This window comes from Taeniopygia guttata, chromosome 5 (genome assembly GCF_048771995.1).
Source record: "Taeniopygia guttata chromosome 5, bTaeGut7.mat, whole genome shotgun sequence".
NCBI lineage: Eukaryota > Metazoa > Chordata > Aves > Passeriformes > Estrildidae > Taeniopygia > Taeniopygia guttata.
This window is the reverse complement of record NC_133030.1, coordinates 38,786,637-38,806,125: the sequence shown is the minus strand read 5'-3', so window position 1 is coordinate 38,806,125 and position 19,489 is coordinate 38,786,637. Positions and strand designations below refer to the sequence as shown.

Sequence of the window (19,489 nt, the reverse complement as noted above, 5' to 3'; positions counted from 1 at the left end):
TTGGCCATAATCTTAAATGCTTCCAAACTCACTTGTGTTTTATTTGCTGAAGTACGTTTAACTGAGTTTTTTGTATGATGTACAGTGCTGACTCTTCTACAAATTTTTCAGTAAGTATAAAAAACATCATAAGACATATTGACTATTAATTACCAATGCAACCTATATTATTTAATCAGAAAGTTCAATTTCCTTAGGCATTGGAGAAATAAGAGAGGCTGCTGAGAAATACTTTTTTTTTAAATGACACTACATCTTTTGAGTTTACTTGGTAAACTCAAGTCATAAATGTAGTGGAAGATGAAAACTTACAGTTCTGAGTGGGTCTAGTCATTAGAAATAGTTAAAAGCATCACATAATTTACACTGCTTGTTTACAAGACAAGCAGAAATGGCAACAAATAATATTAGATGTGGACTTCTAGAAATTTCAAATGAGAAGAAATTTTCAACATGTTTTGTATGATTAAGTAGACTGATTTCTTTAATGGATATATTGACTAAAGTGAATGAAAACCACAAGCTTTCAGTACTACTGAAAACCGAGACTATTTTTGTTAAAGATACAAATAAAAATTTAAGAGACAGGTATGACTCTATATAGCATGTTGCTTATTGCTTCAAATAAAACCAGATCAGGAAATGACATGAAATGCAACATTATTTTTGCCAAACACAATTTAGCGGAAAATCTCTGATAAAATCCTGTTCTGAAGAGGAAAATCTTGTTCCCTATCCAAGTTTGGAAGAGAAAGAGAACAGGTTCTTTTATAAATCTTGCTACTGGAAACACTAGAGGCTTTCCCAGTTGTACATGATTGAGAAGGGATTCTGCAACAGACAGGTACTCACAAATCTAAGCTTGTTCTCAAGTAGATGGTCTGTGAGCCAAACCCAAAACAACTTTTGGAGGCTGATCATTTCTCTGTATAAAACACTTAATGTCTTAAGTTTTATTGCAAATGACAGAAATATATGACCAGTTATTTAGGCTCTCTTGCTGCTTTTTGAGGGAATTTTTCAGAGAAAAAAGCATGTTTTTGAAGTCCCAGACACATAAAAGAAATGTGGCAGACCACTTCTATTGCCAAGCTAACAGATAAATTTCTGGGTAGACCTTACTAAAACAAAACTTGATAAAACTTTCATGAAAGAATGAAAAATCTTTTTATTATTGCTTCACATTCTTTACAGCTCCAAATCTCTCCTGACCCACAAAATAGGTGTATATTGTTAGTTTAGAAAATCAGTTGTGCTAATTACTAGTCTCATTATATCTGGTATTTCAGGGGTTATGTGTTTACCTGAGAATTTTGGATTTCATTAAAAAAGTAATATTCTGGTTCTTGACCACATAGTTTTCTGTGGAAAGCTAGAAAACATTAACTCAAAGGAATTAAAGAGGAATAAACATATATTTGTAGCTGTGATGCGCTCGAGAATTTGAAGTAATTTTAAAAAATGTTTTTATTTTCTTAGTCTGCATTTTGTGTTGCAAAAGAAGAAATAACTGCAGTCAGACATCCCAGGTTCCCCCTTTACAGCTCAGCAACTTGTGTTCATTTTTTCTCCCTTCATGAACAGAAGCTGTGGTTAGGCTACACTTGATTTTCTGTGAAAACCTTGAAAAGTGATTTAATCTCCATGTATTTTATTTCCCTCATTTCTAAAAAGGGGATGATAATAATACCTACATAATTTAAATGTTTAATGGGGCTTAGTTCAGTAATAACTGTGCAGCATGTAGAGCTCCTTGACTGGACAGTACTATAGAAATTCTAAGTATTATTATTACACAGGAGTATTCCAAAAGAAAATAATGCAGTAGCGAATTCTTTAATAAAAAGACCACTCAAATTTATATGGCATGATATTCTATAAAAAAGACAAAGAAGTTGAAATAGTTTCCTACTATTGAATTTAACAACTGCTCCTCCCACCACATCGCTCTCATCTTGGGTCCCAACTGCATGTAAGCTACACATTCAATTCATCCTGCAATTGCAAAATGGAAGGAAACCACCTCAAAAGTGAAATAAGGGCTTTTCCTAAGGCATAACTGTAATTTAAAGCATAACATTATGGAATGAAAATCAATGGCAATGTTAAGTTTATTTTATTAAAAATGTTTCCCTGTGTACAGTGGCTGTGTGTATTGGGATGGTGCATCACAGTAAATTTCCATTAAGAAACAATGATTCACTTACCACAGTGAAAGCAGTAATAAGGTTAAACTCTTAAGTGGAAAGTAAGTCAAACTAAACCCCAGCAGGTTTTCTACTAGTGGCATAGCTAATGTTTTTGAAAATGTTCTAAATGTTCTCTCTCAAATATATGTATTGTACATTGCAGTATTGTTAATTATATCCATTTTCTCTTTTATACACTTCCCCAGGAGATCAGTGAAGAATGGAAAACTTACTTATAGTGAATTTCAAATTTAATGAGACAAAGATGGGTTCAATATATGTGACAAAACCATGTCCTCTCACCATATTTGATAGGTAATTATTTTTTATACTCTAATGGCTACCATTTTGAAAATAATTAATGTATTATTTGTGTAATTAATAGATAATCAACCAAGTAAGGAAATACTCTGGCTAAATCATGGTGAATAACACTATACTGATGAACATCTCTAGATCTTTTGGAATTATATAATCTCATATATGTATTAAAAGCTTAAATTTGCTAGATTTATGCACAAAATACGTAAGATTGGCATGGTATTACTCTGTGTGTTTGTATATATATACATATATATACGGATATTAAAAAAATTAGATTTAAAAAAAGCTTGCCTGAAATTAGATTCTAAATACATAGTTCTGCACTTAAATAAATGTCAGAATTTTCTACAGAAATAAAAATGTCCAGCATTTCCTATGGAAAATATGCATCTATTGCTGTGAAGTTCTGTATGTCTACCAAAAGTCCTACCTAATCGCTTGCTTTGAAGTTTGCTGATAGATCAAACAGAATCATCATAACTTTTTTCCCCCATTAGCAGAAGACTGCAAATCATTAAAAAAATAGTGTTGCTGTCATAATAAAGCTTAACATTGCTTTCAAATGGATAAGTTTCAGGAACCTGAAAACCACTGACTTGACACAACCTTCTCACTAATCATCATGATTGAATAATGAAGAGTTAAGAAAGACTAAATGGGAAGGAAATTATATTTCTGCTATTGCTTTTTTGAACACTTGTACAAAACAAAGTACGTTTAGAAGTGTTGGTAACATACTCTTTGAAGTGTATATTTACAAAATTGTCTGTCCCCTTGAGACTGCTGATGCCCTAGACACCCTGGTGTACTAGTGGAAGGGAAAAAAACCTCTTTACCTCTAAAGCTCAACAGTGAATTGTGATTCCTTTCTTATTCTTTGGTCAAAGATCACTCACAGAGTAAAGTGACCTGTAATGATGACTTGGGTGAGGGTTTATCTAGAAACTATGAACAGAAGAAAATTGCACAGTTCTACCAAGGGCTAAATTAGCCCTTTTTCCTGAATGATAGCACTACTTATGGGGAATGGAACAAAACATGCAACCTCCACTAAGTCAGTTGAACACTGAAGGCCAGCTGAACACTGGCCTTCAGTTGAATATTTATTCATTTGAATAAAGCATTGTGACTACAATCTTTTCCCTCTTTTCTATAAATCTCAAGGCTTAGGCTTAGGATGTGGCCTAGATCAATGCAAATCTCATAGTGTATATGTCTTTTCCACTTATCTAGTCACCACAACCTTGACTGTTTTCTCATGTATGCTAAATTTAGCTCACTGTAATTGTTACCTCAGTTAGGCTGTTCTTGACTCATATGTGCAAAGACATAGGTTATTAAACAGATGATCACACAAGACCTTAATTGCCTTATGCTGAGTGAAATTCAGAGTGAAGCTTTCTGTGACAAAATTCAGCTGCTTTTTTTTTTCGCCCCTCCCCATTTCAGGGACATTGGAAATAGATCATCTTTAGGGTCTCCTCCAACCCAAACCATTCTATGATTCTATGTTTTATAGTAAGGTAGAAGGAAAGAATACTATTGGTTTTACCATTGTGGTGCAATTAGCCCTCTAAAGACGTCTTTTGCGGAAAATATTTATAAAATAAATATTACTGTAAGGATCAATAAAATAAACATGAGTGAACACATAAATTAAGATGAAAATATATAATTAAATATATACATGCATTGCATTATGTTATGTAAAAGATAAATATTTTATCCCACCATAAAGAGTTTCTCTATGAAAGCTATGATAGATTTTTTATTACCTTAAAATATTGCAGTTGTTTCTCAGCATTCATTGTTCCTTCATTTTCTTGTCTCAGACAGGAATTGAAGATGAAAAGCTCTGTATCTCTCAGCCACCCTTTCAGCTCTTTGATCCTGACCTCCAGCTGCCTTACCAGGCTGCCGCTTTCAGGCGAGAGCAGGTCACGTGGACCTAACCCACTGTGCCCTACCATTGTGTCTTGGATCTTCTCTCCTAGGGTTTTCTAATGCATCAGATAGAAAAAAAACATAGATTAGTCTTATGTACCAAAACATATATAGGTTGATGTGCAACAAGAAGAATCTGTTAAATGACTAGAGATGTGTTTTTAATAATTATGACTAATATCAATCAATTTCATTCTTTGCTTCCTTGTTTCAATACATTTCAATTTTTCTACCTTTGTTTCTCACTTATGCTGTTCTCTCTGGGTCACTGACTTTGATAGAAGTATTATAAGTTAGTGTTTACTATGAGTAATTAATGACAAAGGAGTCAAAATTCTTCATAACTTTGTAAACTAGTTACTCTACAGAATTTGTCTGTGGCTTTAGACACTTATGGCTCAGAGTATAAGACCAGTATATAACTAGTATATAACTAGTATAAGAGTTATCGGTTTCTAGGCAGCAACAGAAAATATGACAATCACTGAGTTCACCAGATTCCTCTCCAAGGTACCATTTAAATTTTTGTAGAAACACTGAGATATTTTTTGAGGTATGAATTGTTAGGTTATAATTTTCATTCATGTAGCCCTGAGGCTGTATAGAGGAACTGTTAGGTCACAAAAGCTGGTTTGTTTTTAAAAGTGGTTGAACTCATTCAGACACCAAAAATCCTCACTGTTCCTGAACATAAGGCAAATTTTTTAGGCAACCAAATTTGAATTTAAGTTCTCTGTGTTAAGCATCCACTTTGAGATAATGGACCAGACTAAATGTTCGTCTATTATTGCTAATGAAACTAATTTACTCCAGCTTTTCAAAGTAGTATTTCTAATAACAGAATCACTGAATAACATTTTGATAATGGACACTGGGTGCTTAATGAATATTCTGAAGAGGACAGGGATAGAAAGTTACCTTCCTTTTCAGTATTTTGAAAGGCAATCCTTTAACAACAGAAGAGAGAAGTGCTGTTGCCTGCTTCTCCTAAGCCAAGCAGCATTTTATCTGACCTGTAAGAGGCTGTCAGGCTGACACTTATTATAAGCACTAGATCTGTGTTACTGATTGTAGAATATTGAATATACACTACACTCACATCCAATAACCTTTTAAACTGATAATTAGTGGTGGTTAATTGTTGTAACATGAAGATACAGTTTTAGGTGACCCAGTATGTCTGTCTATTGGAAGTGCATGCTATAAAAGTTACTTGGAATATAATTTATAACAAGGAAATTAGCTTCCAAAAATAAGCTTTAAAAAACAAGTAAAATTAGAGCAACAGATATTAATCTGCTATGTGGCATTCTGTAAATCACATATTTAGGAGATCATGACTGAAAAGATGCTTTCTTGGCAACACCCTTCTATTTTCATGGTGCAAATATTGATAATTTGAAGACCCTCAGTGGAATCCAGCACTAGCTATTGTTTTTATGCTGCAACAAAAGTAGCAGCAGGAGGTGAAATCAATGCCCTTGGAGAGTAGGGTCACAAAAAAGAATTTATTGCCACTTTTTTGTTCTGGAACAGTTTGCAATCATAAATTCTTCATAAACAGAATACTTCAGAGAATGGTCCGTCTTCATAAATATACGACAGAGGACATCAATTTCATTTAATTCACAATTTGTGTCAGCACAGCAGATGCCAATGCCTGCCTTGATAGGGTTGTTTAATATGCAATTGAGACAGAGTAATATTCAGCACAGGGGACAAAATTTCACAGATTAAACTGTACGCACCACTGACATTTCATTCTAATGTATTTCCATTCCACAGTGTTCACCTTAGATGAAAGTAATATTAAAAACCATATCCCTCTATTTTGCCATTGTTAGAAGTTAAAATCCTTGTCTTTAATTTTTTTCATGCCAATTAAAATGTAATCATGCCAATTAAAACAGTATGTCTAGTGCTGTTAGTTTCTGCAGAGGTTTTTATTAAATTAAACAAAACTCTATCAAACTCTGCTTATTATTCATGAAACTACATTTAGCAGAAACACAGTAATAGTTATATTTTATTTTTCTGTAAATGTTGAAATTAATGGCAAAACTTAATATGGAGGTATATCTTGATTTTAACATACTGAGAAGCAGAGGGCTTCAAATTTTTAAAGACAGTTTTCCTAGATTTTAAGAATTATGATCTTATTGCATAGTTTTATATCCTACCAGCTTAAATCAATGCCACTGAATTAAGCTGATTAAATACACTGAAATTCATAAATGTAAGGCTTACGTCTGAAATTATTTTTAAAATAAAAGTTGTCATGATCAGATGCAAAAGATTGGGTTATTAAGTCCTTTCGAAATCAGTAAATTTATTAACAATCAAACAAGTTCAACATGCTCATGGTGATGTTGCAGATTAAAATGAAAGGTAATAACCTCACTGGTCATAAGGCAAATTTTAACATTTTCTGACAATTTGCACATTTAGAGAATCAAGTGATTAGAAGCAACTCTGATTAACTAAAAAAGCCCCACCCTCTGAAAAGGCTATTGCATTACCACATCACCTAAAGTGACACAAGTCAGTATTTAAAATGCTGTTGACAGGCTACATGTATATCTTACTCATAATATATTAGAAATATTTTTTAAACTAGGATAATAGCATGCAAAATTATGCAATGTAACTGTATTGCTAATATCACACATCTATAATTAATCATTTAAAGTAATTTATAAATTTATCTTACCCTTGATTTGAAGTGAAGGCAATTAAGGAGAGAAGTGGATGGAAAAACATATAGTTTGACCTCTCTCTCTCAGCTGTTTTACAACAATAGGACAATAGTGTCTCCTGCACAGTGCCATCACCAGTCTCTGGGTAACAGAATCCCTATATTGCTTTTTTTGCCAGATTCTTGTATCTCACTCTTTGGCTGAGACCCAGCCCATCATAGCGTGAAATGAATTACATGAAACTTTTTTGGCTTTTTTCAAAAGTGAGATGAATACAGCAGCATGAAACATATCCTGGCTGTATTCTCAGATTCAGGTATGCAGATTTGTACTGAATCTGTATATTTGTTTTTGAGCCATCAGTGTGACCTGAAATATGCAGTGACAACCCCACTTTTCATCTTAAAGGTATAGTAAATAGTTAAACAGTAGATGTCTCTAACATGTACCTTCAGAATAAATTCTATTAACATTCACTCAAGCATGACAGTCAGTGTATATCAGATATACTGCATTATAGTTGACTTGGTGCATACCCATAATACATGGCATATTTTACTTACATTTTTTATGTATTAAAGAACTAAAATTATTAAAGTCAGACAGGAGACAAGCATGGAATAAAAAAAAATCAACAGAAGAGTAAAAGGCTATGGAGTTTTTATAATAGAATGAGTAGCTTGTTTGAAATATACGTGGTGGATTGAAAGAGAGATATTTGCGCTCCAAATTAGAAATCAGACAGACAGTGTACTTCAACACACAAAAATGTACACATAACCCACAAACAGTAATAAAAATGCAAATACCCCAAGCAGTTCCCATTTTTCATTAATTGAATCCACTTTTTCAAGGAGATCGTTTGGTAGTAAAACACCACTTTTCTTCAGAGCTTCAACCTTACTAAGAAGTTCCATCTTTTTTGGGTGCCTGATTGACATTTCTACATTGTATCTCTAAAATGAAAAGAAATGTATAGTATTAGCTGCTGTAGAGAGTTTTCTCCATAAAAAAATAAAATTTAATTGTATGCACCTGGTTATGATCATGCTCCATCTGACATTTTCTCATTTTCTTTTTTTTAAGCACACAATCTTCTCATAACATATCATAAGAGATTTTGGGTACCAAGCACGAAGAGTTCTGGGTGGCACATCTATGCAGGTGGTTAGCAATTCATTACACATAGTAATACTCTCTCACAATTCACTTGTACAATAATAGCCACTAACACTCTCCCATCTGAATCTCAATCTGCCTTTGTCTCATTCAGGTTAGTGGTACCTTATTTTTAAAATATGCTACTTCAGCAAGTAACACTGAGGTTCTTCATGGAAAACAAACCAAAATAAAACAAAAAAAGCAAGAAAATAATTTAATACTTATGTTTCCTCTAGAGCTTATTTATTCTTTCTCCCATTGTAGTTTTTGTGTCATACATGGGCCTGAAAATGTGACAGTGTGACCTTTGAAAAACAATTAGAAATAGTTCCCCTAAAACACAATAACAGTTACTTGATTTTTATTGCAACAACCAACAGAAACAGTGAACTGGGCCACAAATGAGAACAGCCACAATGTTAATACAGTCCAATAGTTTCTTCAAGTTGAAAATGCCTTCTATTTGTGCACTGCTATTTAGTATTAAAAAAAAAAAAGAAGAACAGAGAAAACAGCTCTAAAACTGGAAGCTTCTTTTAGAAGGGCTTTCATCGGGCTTTCAAAATCTTTAGGTCTGTATTATTTACATAGTCTATAAAAATGTGCTCTAATATATAGATAAACTAGAAAATAAATATTTTTCTTAAAACTGTATTCTCTGAAAACCTGATTTAGCTATTATGTATAATGGTTACTATAGTGGTTAATTTTGTTTTCATAGTTGGTACAGTAAATTAAAAAAAAAAATAACACACAGGCATCCACATATACATACCCTCCATATAGTTAAGCTAATTAAGTCTGAAAACACTCTTTGAAATGGAAGTTCTGATATGGCCAAAAATGTGCCTTTTACTGAAAGAAAAGAGTTCAGCACACATACTTGCAAAGGTGTTTACAAGACTTACATAAATTATGCAAAGCTATTAGAAAATTGCTTCCTAAACATTAAGCTTTCTTTGCTTCAAATTCAGTCAAGAAAACTGTTATTGCAACTCATACTGAAAATGTTAATAACTGAGCTAAATATAAAAAATCAAACCAAAATTAGGAATGTTTAAAACATGGGTGCCTTCGCCAGATCCAAGAGCATGCTCTGTAGGAAAACAAAGCAAAAATACAATTGCAGACAGCTTAAAGAAAATAATAAAGGTGTGAAATCACTGTTTCAGCTAACAGGTTCTCAGCATTTCCATGCATATGTTTGCATATTGTTAGTTTCATATTTTAATCTCTCATTTACACAACACATGCACATCATTTGTATTATGTAAACTTCAGCAAATATTAGTCATTTGTGGATCATAGAGCAAATGTTTTAAATGAGGTGATTTAAACCATTTCTCATTATTAATGAACACTGATCAGGTGTCTGCGTATCCAAAATTGCATGAATATGCATGGTGAAACCCAAGGAATTGTTTATAAAGAACTTGCCTTTTGACACTCGCTGTGCTGTGGCTGAGGTTTGAGATGTATACAACTGTAGGCAGTACCTACCAGGTTGGGCACCAGGGCTGGACCCCAAGAGGCCACACCATTTTATTCGACTGATGTGTTCAACAAGTAAGATTCCTGGTCCTGTTTTATTGCCTTCTCGGCTAGAATGGCTGCTGGAGGAGATTACAATCTTCTTTATGTAATCTGATTTCTATTTAAAGATGATATAGCCGAAAAGGATTTGCATAATTATTTCCATAAGTACATGTAATATCAAAGGGAATCCAGAGTCCAATTTGCTAGTCGCTGAAACCCAGTACGCACGACTCCCTTTCTTTTGTCAAGTGAATTAATAGACTGAGGGAGTCCTCTAGCTGTGTGTCACTGTGCAGGCACAGCCAGTACTGCTCATCACCTGCTCCAGGCTGGCACAGGCTGCTGCCTGGGCTGGGGATGTTCCTGGGCAGTGCAGGACTGATGATGAAATAAAACACACTGCATGTTTCATAACTACAATTCTCTTGTTAACTTAGAAACAGAAGACATTTCATTTAATTTTAGACTAGATAAAATAATTCAGTGCTGCATAATCCAAACAGTGTGACAGATGTTATAAAAGGTTATTACATTAAAAACTAAATAAGCTAGGTTTTATGTACGTGCTGTCTTTGTGTAATCTACTGTATAAACAAGCATGACGAAATTGCTGATTGACAGAAAATGCATTATATAGTAACAGTAAAAGATGAGAGATTTCAGTTGATTATCAGATGTATTGGTATATGACTGAAAGTCAGCATTGTTTCACTTCTGGATATTTAACATGCAGTGCATATTTTAAGTTAAGGGAAGAGCTTAATGTACAGGAGGTATAGTTTGAGAACAGATAGCATGAGATGCTATTGCTAATGCTATTTTTTAATCCATTAAACACCTACACTCTGAGCAGTTGCATGGAAAAATTAGCTACCAGCTCTATCAGTGCTGCACAACCCTAGTCTGGTAGTACTACTTAATCCTGCGGTGAGAAGATAATTTAATCTTCAGATGCATTCTTTCCTCAGCTTTAAGTGAGCAAAGACTGCTCTATTGTGACAGTCTGTGGATGTTATAATATAGATTACTGTTTAATAGCCAAAAATGAGATTAAGGAAGTTAAGGTCACAGGTTTCTTACCATAACCACAATAATAAATAAATGGGTAATATTTAATTTCCCACAACACCTGTCATATAAACTTGGAAAAAAAACCCCAAACAAAACTATACTGGAAAAACTGCAAAATATTTACAGCAAGATTAGCTGCATGCATGTCTGCCTGGTTTTGTGTTCCTGAGGATGCTCAAAACAAATCCAAAATGTTGTTACGTAAGTTAAAGAATTTGGCCTTTTATTCCTTTTCTCTTAATACGATCAATACTTCTCGAAGCACAAAGAAAGGAGTTAAAATAAATGCAGTACCATTTATCCATGAAGAAGTTTGGCAAATATATTTAAACCAAAAGAAGTTGAATTCCAAAACAAAGCAAGTTAAAGCTCTATTTTCCCTGATAAAAACATTCTAAGAAATCCAGGCAGGCTGATTGAGACACATTTTTCGACACTTTATGCTAAACTGTGGCTTTTTTTCTCTTTTTTTATTTTCTTTAAAAAATTATATAAAACATTTTTTGTGTGAAAAATCACACCCGAAAATTCTGTCCAAATGGAGACTGGAACAATGCCTTGTAACAGTGTTAATTGTCACCATGGAAACCAGAAGAATAAGCCATTTTGAAACTGGTATAGAAGGCACACATTGAGCAACTCAAGCATTTTTCAGCCTCCCTCGGTGTTAAGGAACAAGATGCCTAGTCACTGAGAGGTCAGAGAAAGAAATCATCATGAAAGGTTCGTAGATGTGCACTGTCTGGTAAACAATAAAAAAATCTGTACACAGTTAACAACTCTGTAAGACTGCGCACTGCATCTTTCAGAAAGAGAAACACCACAAAAAGATGATCAGGAGATCAGCAGATTCCACCCCTTGAGCAAAACTTTAGGGCAATATTATGCGAACCTTGCCCCTAAAGCTCCCTGGGAATTCTGTTGTTGTAATAAAACTTCAGAAGAGAAAAGAGAAAAAAAAAAAAAAAAAAGCCTGCATGATGGAATTCAAAATAATGCTCTAAAAGCACACAGAGAGATTAAGACATCCATTGTAAGACTTTTGTATGGTGCTTCTGTTGGTTATAGTGAAAAGAGACCAGACATACTGAACACACAGTGGAGCTATGGCTACAAAGTACAGAAGAATTAAGCCAATGAACTTTCTCCATTACTGGAATAAGGGTGTGCTATTTGTAGATGTTCTGCATTCCATCATTCACATGCTAACAAAGTATCTTCAGTCACATGGCACTGTAGGATATACAACTGAGATCGGAACTGAGTGACCCACAACCTTAGTTTTACCTGCATTGAAATTCTAAATTTTAAAGATTTGCCTTTTGGGGTGGTTTGACTGTGGCAGAAACCAATAAACACAGACATATAACCTCAGTGTCTGCATGTGAATGCACAGTCAGCAATGGCTCACATTTGCAAAATATACTGCATGCATAAAATTGAGTAAATTATATTCTGCAAGCAAATTCACCAAATATGTAAAATAAATATATACATATATATAGACATATGTACACATACACATATACACACATATATATATGCATGCATAGCAATATTTGTCCATCATCTCTTCACACACATTCTCACTTTGCTTTCTGGATAATGTTTGCACTCTTCATGCTAGGCTTCATGGTGGCCCCTTAGGAAGCCCATGCCTAATGCCATTCAGTGGTGAACAAAGAGTCTTTTTATTCTAAAGTCCAGGGTCCAAAGCTCAGCTGTATACAAGCAAAGTGAAGGAATCTGCTAGAGGCCAGCCTACCCTTCACAATAGCTCTTAACGCTTCTACCTTTTTGGTACTGTCAGTGTGAAACATTTTAGACACTGTCCAGGAGCTTAGTTATATTTCTTACATTGTCAATAGCATTAGAACCTCTGGCCAACATTCAAGATCTGGGCAGTGTGATCTGTCTATATGAAAAGCAGTTTCTGTTTCTTGCAAACTTCATGTATTTCTGCATTAGCAATTTATGGCAAATAATTGCGCAGAGAAATTATAAAGACTCCTACAATTGTCCTTGTAAATTAATAATAGGCTTTCTTGATTGGGATAAATTTGCTGCTGAGCCTTTGGAAAAATTAAAAAGTGCAATGTCATTTAAAATTGCCAGAACTCACAGAGCAAATTACATCTGAGGTTAAGAATCAGGTTTTCCTCTTCTAGTTTATTCCATTTGCATGATCTGGAAATCATATTACATTGGCTATGTATTGTTAATTGGACATAGATTGCATTATCTTTGATATAAATCAAACTACAAATATTAAAATGAATTGCAAATTCTGTAATAGAAGATCATAAAACAATCTTTTTTAAGTATCTCCCATTAATAATTTAATTCCAATTATATCACTTGGAAAACTCAAGAAGGAGAGAGCTAACTTATTTCCATTTGCCTTTTCCCCCTACAAATAAGCACAACAGCACAATATGTATTTGTGTGAGAGTGCATGTGCATATGGGTGCATGCCTATAAGACAAAACAAATCTTAGCACTTTTGTCTTAAACCCCTACAGACACCTTAGGTTTTTCTGTTTCAGAAACTAGTAAATGCAGATTACACGTCTGCTATGCATTTCCTTCTGTGGCAGCTTGAGAAATAAACACATTGAAAGAAATATTAAGCAACTTCATGAGCTGAATTTTGCCTACATTAAAAAAATATGCAGTTGGTATTCATTGTTCTTTCTTTTTTTTTAAGAAAAGTGATCCCAACACTTTAAATTTTACTATATATATAATATCTTTTTGAAGACTTTGTGTGCCCTTTAATGAATTTATATTAAATATTTAATACTGTTTAGGGCATATCCACTACTACCAAAAACAGTTATATTCCCAGCAGTCCCACTGTTTCAGGCAGAGGGCTTGATTGATCCTCCTAGCCTGAATTGAGTAGAATGAAAAGAAGCAGTTGGAAAATAGCTGCAATCATTTAATGCAGATGACCTCTGACAGGCTCACAGCTCTTCTATCTGAACAGAAATTTGCATGGGGTCTCTGTGCAGAGGAACAATGTAACCTAAATGGTAGACAATCTTTATTCTAATGAAGTGGGTGTCAAGGTCAATGTAAAACTGCAATGATAAATGGTGCACCACTAGGCAAGAGAAGTTGCATAGGCATTGTAGTGCTTTCACATTAATTGAAGGCTGAAATGCACCGAGTGAAAGCACAAGACTCTCTTTTCACCATAACGTGTTAATGCACAAATGTTTAAATGTTTTATTCAAGCCCCTAGCCTGTTGGCACAAATCTTATTGCAAACAAAAATACAATAGTTGGCCAATAACCAGAAAAATAGAACTTTTTATTAGCTTGCCTTATTTCTTGAATCCCTAACAACTTCCACAATCTACTCAGAGTACCAAAAGAATAACAAGTCTCCAGACACCTAATGTAATTCCCATGATCCTTTTTCTATTTAGGATATCTGTCTTTAATTAGTTCCAAACAAGCAAGCTTTTAGACAAGTCTTCATTAGATACCATTGCCAATGAACTAACTGCGAGAAGAAAAGTCATGCTTCAATATTATTATTTCCTAGATTTCAAGTTTTCTTTTAGTATATAGTTAACATCTCCAGGTGCCTTTTGTTCTCTCAAAGAATTAGACCAGTAAAACTGGGTTTTGTAATGCAAAGAGTTGTGTGCCTAGAGTGGGGACTAAACTACAATCTGTTATTGTGGCTTTGTCAAAACTGCAATACAACTATAATTATAGTACTTCATCAGTCGATCAAGCAATTTGTGGAAGGCAGTACATTTTGTCTTATAAAAATGAGGAGGACAGTAAGCTGCTTTTTAAAATCCTGAGCTGCTTAAGCTTGTTAAGGGTATATTGTTTGCTAATACACTCATTAGCAGCCAGGCATTTTAACTTCATCAATTAAACAGGAAATGGTGTTGCACCATTAGTTTCACAAAATGCTAAAAAACAGATAGCAGTCTACAGTTAACAATTTTAGAAATTCTATTTTAACCTGTAAACCGCATTATATATTTCAAACCATTTTTATGCAGCGACATATACATGGGGAGTGTGTGGGTCTGTCTGTGCATGAATGTAGGTGGTGAAAGCCCTGCAGATAGTTGTGAAGCTAATTATATACATACACACACATACACACACTTAAAATTTCCTAAGTCCCCTAAGGATTGCTGCTGAAGCACAACGTCATTTCTTGACACCGATGAACATTTACTCATCTGAGTAATCGCAAGGATGACAGAAGTTTATTCCTGTGAACAACTAACAGCTCTCCTGGATAACTAACAGGTTCACAGAATGGATGATAATTTTTGAGTATTTATCAGACTTTATAGTTTTAGGCTCTTCTGTGCAAATAGGCATTAACAATATGATTAGAGATGTTAGACAAGGAGCTATAGTTTGTTATTAAAGAGGATCTGCAGTGCTTTCAGTTTCTGGGGATCTGTGAGTGGCACATACTATACAATGCCATTTCTATTTTACAACTAGCCTGAGCAAGGGAATTTTCCATATGGAAATCAGTCTTCAGGATATTGCAATTCAGAGAATAAACTCCAGTGGAGGGGTGGGGGCGGGGGATGGGAGAATTGTAGTGTAAAGGAAAAAAAACCCAACCCCAAAAAAACCCCACGTTAGTGATGAAACTGTTTAAAAAACTGTACAGCTTCATCTGTGTGTGATTTGTCAGGTCTGAAGCTTTGACGTGCCCAAGGGGCAGACCCCAGCGGGGCGCAGGCTGCAGAGCTAAATAGCTGTGAAAGAAGTCTTAATGTAGGATGGAATTCAAACTAACCTTGACATGACCTCGGGAAAAATATGCAAAAAGTAAAATGAATGCACTCTGCAAGATACATCCTAATTTTGTGGCCGAGCTGGTTAGTTTCACAAACATAACTGGGACTTTAAAAGCAAAATAAAACATGAGGAAAAAGGGGAAACTTCAGAATTTAGAGTAAAAACTCAAGCAGGCATGGGGTGTTGCTGTGGAGGCATATGAATCATTTGGAAACAATCCAAATAAAAACCAACACCGAACAATATTGTTGTCAGCTTGTCTATTCAGGAAAATTGTTTTTTTAGGTTGAATATAAATGACACAAAGCCAAGATTACATCATTGCATTACAAAGTCTGTTGTGGCTTTTAGCCGAACAAGCCCCATGGATCTACTGGCTGATGGCAGTAATTCAGTAAGAAGTTTAAAAGGTTTGGTTGTTTTGGGTTTTTTTTTCTTTTTTTTAAGCTTTGTTACTCTAAATATATATATATTTATTTTTATTTATTTATATAAATATATAAATATTGCTCAAATATTGATTATTTTAAATTTTTAAAACCACATCCCTGAGTTTGTTCTGCAAGCTTACTACTTTATACAAACAATAAAAATTTGAGTGGGTATATTAAGCCTTGATTTGGCTTTATTATACATTTGGCCTGTCTTGCACAGTGTTCAGTTAAGCAGGAAGACATCCACCTTAATACAGCAGCCAAGAACTGGCTTATTCACTAGATATATGGAAATTGTAATTGAGTGTCAACTTGCGTTGAAATTCAATCCCATTACCTTCAGAATGCAATTTTGTAGCAATAGCAGTTATTTACTATACTATTAACCAGTTTTTAAACATAATTAAATTTTGAGAACACATAGCCAAAATACAGTCATTTCAACTCATATGGCGAGGGTAATCCAGTACCAGGTGCATAAGAGCCCACTAGATCCGAGCTGGCCACCCACCTACAAACGAAGGCAAACCCTGGCAGACATGGTGCCACTGCACAGGTTATAGTGCACTTCAGGTAAGGCCACAGAGTGGGTACACTTCATGTTTAACAACCCATCAATCTTGTCAACTATGTGTTTTACTGCTTTACTGGGATCTTTGGCTGCTTTATGAAGGAATTTCTGCGACTGGTCTTGCACTGATGGCAACAATGCTGCTGGTTTTGATTTGTTTTTCATACCTTGCACCAGAGGTGGTACTTCTTGCACAGACACATACAGATGCAACCAACAGACATGCTTAACATATTAGACATTGATTTAGCTAAGTTTACATATATGTAGTTGCCTGGAGAATTGATATTAAATTTTTTTAAATGGTGCTCCTTAGAAATTAATAGCTACTATACTGTTGGGTTAATGCTCGGTTATATTTTTTTGAGAAAAAAAAAAAAAAGGTGTATTGAGCAGAAAATGCAATTGCAGGTGGAGTAAAAGTTTAGCCTGGAAGCAAAAAAAGGTGTAGTTGCAGCTCCATCCTTGGCTGGATATTCTTGAAATCTCATACTGATACACTGTTACATTTACATTTTTACCAACTAAAATACAACATTGTAATATTATGGAGATTTTTTTTGAGATATTCAAAGAAAATAATTTATAACCTGTTATTCTCTCTTTTGCTAAGCTGTGCCTGCTCTTGCAGTATGCATGAAACATAAAATTGGAACTCCTCTACACAAAGATTTAATTCCAAATGCACCTACTATTGTCAGGCTGTACGTTACAGGCATCATTCCGTTTTGAAATGGATGTTCTTGTGCATTTATCTTTCAGAGACTGGCTCATCTGAAGTCCTTCTTCCATTGTTAACCCGCTAGATTGCTAATGGTGATCAGTAATATCCTTCCATGAGAGAAGCTTGACTGAAAATCTACAAATAAATTATTTGCTCTTCCAGCAACACTACTGGGATGTGTTTGGGGTAGAATATCTCTGGATCCTCATCTTAGCTATTTGCTATGTTTTTTCATAGGAAAAGAGCATCCCAGCTGGAAAAACATCCAAATGGAATTTGAAGCTCCTCTGATTAACAGAGGCCGAACTCAGTCTCCACCAAGGCACAGGTAATTCCACAAAGATCAGTACACACACCGCTTCAGGCACATTGGCTTTAGTAATGCAAATAACTAGACCTTGTCAACTGTGAGAAAAGAAAGTCATCCCTGGCCTGTGACAACAGCCCTACAGTCTTCACAGGCTGGTGAGCGACCTCAAATCAAGGTCAGAAAAACTCTCCATCTAGCTTGCTCAGTCTCCAATCTCAGAATATGTGGATCTCAGTTCCCACTACCTACAGTATCTAGAGTAACGACATGATTTTTAAAGTAATTGAACATTTTCCTACACAACAGAACTTACAACTGTTTGACTGCCCATCCAAATGCTGATTGGAAAGGGTGCTGACAGCAGATTTCTCAATTTGCCGTACTGTTATAAGGAAAAATGTTCTTTTTACTTTAAATGTACATACTGTACTTAATATGTACTTAAATGTATTAAATAAAGTGAAAGCTATAGTTTTTACAATATGCTGTTTGATTTTTTCCTTATGATGTCCCTTGTGTTGTCCCTTGTCCTTATAATGTCAAAGCTGGGACATGCACCAGGCTCATGAGAAGATGCTAAAAGATTTCCACTATCTAAAACACAGGCACATGCTGCAATTCCTGTTACAGCAATAACATTTCAGTGATATCAAAATTATTGCAAAACACATTAAAAAAGTAAGTCTTATGGTTAACTGCTTATGATCATCTGCAGAGAGCCATATTCTGAACTTTTCAAGAGACACAGCAAATAATAGTGATTATCTTTTCCAGTACACATTAATCTTACTAAAACAAAATGAGAAATTTGGCACCCTACCCCTACCACCCTTATCAGTATTTACAATGAAATAATCTCATTATAGAAGAATTTCATAAGTTTCTAATATTATTCTAGGAAAAAACAGTACTTTTGTACAAAAGAAAAAAATAGTCTCAATTTGGAATGTTATTTTTATGATCAAATACAAACTGCTCTCAAGAGCAAATATATAACAGAACTGCTGACACAGCCTAAAGTATGGCTGTGTGAATGCTGCAGAAAAAGCTATTTCAGAAAACACTTTTAGCAATAGGAGAAGTCCAACTTTGTTTAAACCTGATTTTTTTTTTTTTTACAATATCAAGTAATGTTAACAGCATGCTGAAAATGTTAAGGCTAAGTGTACAGTGTCAAAATAGATTGAATCGCTCTGAAAACTGGAAATTCAAGCTTTTTAAACATAATCCAGATGTTTGGCTTTTAATCATATTTCAAGAAAGAGGAAACTTATGCAATACAAAATTCATACATGCATATTTCATTAGTGTCTTTCCTATCACTGAATTAAAAATTTCTAACATATGTTTTCCTCAAACAGATAATGTTTTAGATTAGAAAAGTTGGCAAGAAGTTGTACACCTCACAAATGTCACTGGAGTATTTTAAATTGAAATAAAATATTTCATTTTTTATGTTATTAACAGCTTTGATAGCAAAGGCTATAGCAGTGATAATTTTTGGCCTTATCAATAGGAAGTTCAATAGTCCCTGAAACAAACTAAGCATTTAAAGATCACTGAACAGCAAGAACTAAGGACTAGACTTCTTCAGAATACCTGAGACTGATAACACCATGACAGACCTGTAAGTATTTAGCACAGATGCTTTCCATCTTCTTCACTGGTGATCAAAACAGGACAATGCTATGTTTCCTCAGCAAAAACCAGACAATCCTGAAGGTGATAGAACTTT

General features: G+C 34.5%; 1 protein-coding gene across 6 annotated transcripts in view; it reads right to left on the bottom strand.

Moving 5' to 3' along the window:
- The window catches only part of AKAP6 (A-kinase anchoring protein 6), a 258,501-nt gene that overhangs the window by 43,614 nt on the left and 195,398 nt on the right, over positions 1 to 19,489 (bottom strand). For all 6 annotated transcript variants that reach the window (XM_030274631.4, XM_030274630.4, XM_030274629.4 and 3 more), the window contains 2 exons: positions 7,963 to 8,109; positions 4,289 to 4,513 (listed from right to left, as the gene is read on the bottom strand). In XM_030274631.4, coding sequence (XP_030130491.4) covers positions 4,289 to 4,513; positions 7,963 to 8,109 — 372 coding nt within the window. The remainder of the gene's footprint in view (positions 1 to 4,288; positions 4,514 to 7,962; positions 8,110 to 19,489) is intronic.